The sequence below is a fragment of the Salvia miltiorrhiza genome, chromosome 1, assembly GCF_028751815.1.
Source record: "Salvia miltiorrhiza cultivar Shanhuang (shh) chromosome 1, IMPLAD_Smil_shh, whole genome shotgun sequence".
Taxonomy (NCBI): domain Eukaryota; kingdom Viridiplantae; phylum Streptophyta; class Magnoliopsida; order Lamiales; family Lamiaceae; genus Salvia; species Salvia miltiorrhiza.
In genome coordinates, this window is record NC_080387.1 from 21,673,073 (window position 1) to 21,678,428 (window position 5,356).

Genomic DNA, 5,356 nt, shown 5'->3' on the forward strand with positions numbered 1-5,356 from the left:
TATAAAATTTAAATTAATTAACCCCTTTTACTTCAATAAACCTAATCCCTTCTTTTCCTTCTGTTTTCTTTTCCCTCTCCCGTTCCCTTCCTTCCTTCTGTCCGTCTGGTTGTGCCCCTGTCTTGCTTTTTTGCGCCCTGCGGGTTTTTGGGCTGCCTCCCGCCCCCTCCGGGGTGCCCTTCGTTTTGTTCCTTCGTGTTTTCCTTATCTCCTCTTTGCCCCCACTGCCCCGCCTCAGCTCGGTGGGAAGGCGAGAGTATTTTGGGTTAATGCATTTAATATCACCCGTTGACCGAATTCAAATTTAGCACGAACTTAAAAAAGCTCCAATTTATATGGATAACTTTATTATGTGTTAAAAAGTTAACTTAACATCTCACAGTTAAGTTTGTTGTTCTTCAGTACACAATTAGAACGCACAGTAAAAGAAAAATATATATTTTTAAATAAAATTTTTATTAAAGAGGAAAAGAGAAAAAAGACGGCAGAACCAAAACCCTTGAGAGTACAGAGTGGAGCAAACTAAGGGCCGAGCCTCATTAAAACCTCAGCAAGAGGAAAATGAGTACTCGTTTAAGAAAAGGTGCCTAAGAAGCTTAGTTTGAAAATTTTCAGAAGCTCCGGCCGAACCATCGCCCCTTAAAAATCCCGGCTCCCAAAAGCACAGAAAAGGAACAAAACAACATAAAAGAAAAGAATAAGACGGGTACATGGCCGGAAAGACGCTGTCGCCGTGACCCCTCGAAACCGCAGAGCAAACAAAACTGAGGGCCAAGATGAATCGCTCCACCCAAGCGCAAGCCAAACCACAACCAAAACTCATAAATAACGTAAACGAACGTGGCTGTGAGAAGCCATGTCAAGACCAACCGCCGTCTTGATAGCCTCAATCGCATGGAGCCACCAACCATTTGGCACTCCCTCGCTTGCCATAATATCTGCCGGCTTATTGCCCTCCCTGTAAATATGAGTAACCTGCAAGTTGAAATCTCTAAGCAAACCCAAGGTCTTCTTCCAAGCAGCCACGAAGCGCCACGGAACCAAATAATCCCGCCTTCCAAAAAGATTCACAATATAAGTAGAATCTGATTCCACCCATAAAAACCGCCAGTTCCGCTCATGCGCAATTTGAATCGCGAGAATGACCGCAAGAAGCTCCGCTTCAAAGGCAAACCCTTTGCCACCATCTTGATGAAAACACCCACGGACACAACCATGATTATCCCGAAAAACTCCGCCAGCAGCGATCTTCCCCGGAGCTCCCAAAGCAGAGCCATCAGTGTTGACCTTAATCCACTGTAGAATCGGAGGCCACCAATGCACATTCACAAAAATAGGAGGCGGCGAGGCTTTAGACGCCACCCCAATCCTCCTAATAATCAAATAATCCGACCAACTGTTATTCATACAACCCAACTTGCTGAAGTTAGCTTCAACTTCTTTAAAAGTAATCCTAATGTGTTGTAGCAAACGCTGCCTGCTAAAAACCTTCCCTTTGAACACACACTCGTTTCTTTGATGCCAAATAGCCCAAAGAAGATAAATAATACCAGCCTTCCAGTACGTCAGAACTTGAGAGCTAGGCTTATGATTCCATGCAGTAACTAAGAAACCATGGATATCAACATGCTCACCATTAAAATTAAACCAGTTTAGGAACTCCTCCCAAACATGTCTAAGCTCGCTGCATTGCCAGAAAAGATGATCGATAGACTCCCCACTCCTATAGCAAAAACAGCAAAAATTAGGCATAATCAGTCCTTGCTTAATGAGGCAATCAAAAGTAGGTAAACGGTTATGAATCAGCCTCCAACAAAGCAACGAACGTCGAGCCGGGATGAAATTTTCCCAAATCCAAGAACCCCACTTAACATAAGGAAACCCATGACAGCGTTTTGAGAAAGCTGCGGCAGCAGAGACCGTACCATGCACAGAACTCTTCCAAAACCTATCATCCGAACCCTCCCCGACAGGAAGAAGCAGGATATCACAAACGATTTCTGGGAAGACATTTATAAAGTTTTGAGTGAAATGCCAAATCCCTTCATAAAAATAATCCGCCACTGAGCAAGTCAGCGTCTGCAAAAGAAAATCCGGGACACCACAGCGCTTCACAAGAGAGTAACCAAGCCAATCATCAATCCAAAAATTGATCGAAGTTCCTTCACCCACATAACAATAAGCGTCATCAACTAACTCAGTGATTTCCGGCCTCAAGCCCAACCAGATCGAAGACGCCGCCGCCTTGGTAGGACGGCAAAGCGGCGTCAAATATCTACTGCGCATAATCTGATGAATAAAACTATGCCCACCAATAATGTTCCACGCCATCTTCATCAAGTAGCTCTTGTTCATAATATCAAATGAACGAATTCCAAGACCACCCTCCTCCTTAATAGCACACACCCTCGCCCAACGAACCGGGCAGCTGGGTCTCTTGGAGACATCGCCAGTCCAGATAAAATTCCGACACTTCAAATCCAGCTCCTTAATGAGACTTCTCGGCCAACGATACACCATCATAGAATGCGTAATAGAGCTCTGAATCACAGACTTCACCAAACAAATTCTACCAGCCATAGAAAGCTGCATGCCCTTCCATCTAGCAAACTTGAGAATAATCCGATCATGAATTGCACGCAAGAAAGAGGCTTTGACCCGGCCAGAGAAAATAGGCACGCCTAGATAATTGAACGGCAGAGATCCCTTCCTGAACTTCAAAATATTAATGATATGACGTTTCAACCTGTTAGGAGTCTTGTCCCCAAAATAAACGTGAGATTTCTCCATAGAACAGATCTGACCGGAAAGAGAGCCATAAAACTCAAAAATATGAGTGATCTTTCGAGCATTCGCAGTCGTTGCACGACCAAACACCAAAATATCATCTGCATAAAGAAGATGAGTAGGGAAAGCAGTACCTCTGGTAATTTTCATTGGAACAAGATTACCAGAATCAACACAATTCTGGAAGAGGACACTGAGCACATCTTCAGCAATTCCAAATAAAATTGGGGACAAAGGATCCCCCTGCCTGACGCCTCTAGAACACTGAAAATAACCACAAAGATTGTTGTTATAAAGAATTGAAAGTCTAGCAGAACGAAGAATAATATCAATCCATCTGATGAAAGTTTCAGAGTAGCCTCCAACTCGCAAAACCTTAAGAAGAAAATCCCAACGTAAGGTATCAAAAGCCTTTCTGATATCAATCTTACAAGCCATGTTAATCCCCCCATGAGAACGCTTGAGGCAGTTAACCCCCTCAGAACCAAGCATAATGCAGTCATGAATGGAACGACCTCTAACAAAACCAAACTGATGCTTGGAGACCAACTCCGCCGCCACACCGCTCAGCCTCGTAGCCAAAACTTTCGAAATGATTTTGAAAATGAAATTCGAAAGCACAATAGGCCTCAGATCAGTAACTGAATTCACCGTCTCTTTCTTCGGAATGAGAATCAAAGTATTGGAGTTGCAACCTGTCGGAAGATAGGAAGCCACAAAGAAATTCCTAACAGCCTCCCAGATATCCTGCTTAATGATACTCCAGCAAGCATGATAGAACCGACCACAAAAGCCATCCGGACCTGCAGCACTATGTGGATCCATGTCAAAAACCGCGGCAGTAATCTCCTCCTGATCAGGAATCCTAGACAGTAAGGCATTCTGAGCCGAAGAAACCGTGTGCTCAATAACAGCCTCAATCTGCACAATATCCACCTCAGCTGTTTGATCTTCTGCAAAGAGACTAGTAAAAAACTGAACAATATGACCACCAATCTCCTCCTGATCATAAACCATCTTATTATTAATCTCAAGATGGGCAATCATATAAGATCTCTTTTTGTAACGAAGCAGGGAGTGAAAAAACGAGTTGTTCCGATCTCCATCATGCAGCCACTTGACTCTACATTTCTGACGAAGCAGACTACTCTTTCTGGATAAAGACACATTAATTTTCGCCTGAGCTAAAACCTCAGCGTCAAAAAGCGCATCCGTATACCCTTCCTGTGAAATCTGAGCCTGAATCTCCAATAACTCCTGCTGCGCAGTAGCGATTGAAATATCAACATTCCCAAAGACAGATCTATTCCAATTTTGCAACTCTTTTCGCAGCCGTTTAAGCTTAAACATAACCCTATAAATCGGACATCGCGTGTCCACCGTGTTCCGCCAAGATTTTTCAACGAAACTCTCAAAATCCGGATGACTAGTCCACATATGTAAGAACTTGAAGAAACGACGACTAGTCTGCTGGGCTTGACAACAAATAAGCACCAATGGCGCATGATCAGACGTCACACGGGGAAGAGCATGTGACGTTATAGACTGCCAGTTATCGGAAAAAGAATTCGAAACAATTGCCCTGTCAAGAACTGACTCAACATGAGAAGGCATAAACCTCCGGCCCGACCAAGTAAATCGAAGACCAGAAGTCTGGGGTTCCACAAACCCAGAAGCAGCAATAAAATCGTTGAACTCTCTGCAGGCGGCTGCATTTGGGAGACGGATGCTAATCCGTTCATGAGCTCCCTTAACAGCATTGAAATCACCAATGAAAACCGTCTGACCATCAAAATAATTCAGCAAATCCAGCCACAGAGTGCGCCGTTCAATATGAGAGTTTGAGCCGTGAACCACAGCAACCCTAAAGTTATGATGAAGCCAAACACAACTCAATAAAACTACCTGATCAGTAGATAACTCAATTCTGACAGAAACAACAGGATGAACGAACACCCAAATATTCGAACACATATCAACTCTGGAGTTCTGATGACAAGGAACCACATTCAAAGAACGCCAAAAAGAAGCAGGGCAATTATGAAAAGCCATTTTAGGTTCCAGAATACCGACCACCAACGGCGAAAAAGAGGCACAATGCTCTTTCAGAAGAAGTTTGGTTTCATCCGTGAGCCCACGGACGTTCCAAACAAGCAAGTTCATAAAAACTAATGAGTGTTAGTGGATTGGGACTCCCCCCTCTCCACTTTATCTGCCCAACTGTTAGCCGTAAAGTCAACAACGTTACTCATAACTTTGCCGCTCTTCGACGTCCGCTGTTCAATCACATAACCCATTGGGTTATGCCCCAACTCTTTCGCCTCTTGCATACGTTTGTTAATCAAATCCTCAGATTGTTGATTACGTTCCACCTCCTCTGTTCCACGCAGCCTAGATTTAATTGTTCCTGCCGGCGGGTCCGTGTTCCCGGATTGAGTACCCTGTCGCTTAGGCGGCCTACCACGCGGCCGTTTAAGAGCGCTGTCTCTGTTTGACTGAAGAACCTCCTTAACACGCTGAGCTTTAATAGCTGCCTCCAACTGCGCTGTTTTTTTAGCCAAATCCAACC

The 5,356-nt window shown here is 44.1% G+C and overlaps 1 protein-coding gene across 1 annotated transcript; it reads right to left on the bottom strand.

Moving 5' to 3' along the window:
• Nucleotides 1-819: 819 nt before the first annotated feature.
• Nucleotides 820-4,839, bottom strand: LOC130997947 (uncharacterized). The gene has a single exon (XM_057923416.1). The coding sequence runs from the start codon at nt 4,837-4,839 to the stop codon at nt 820-822; it is 4,020 nt and encodes a 1,339-aa protein (XP_057779399.1).
• Nucleotides 4,840-5,356: the final 517 nt, after the last annotated feature.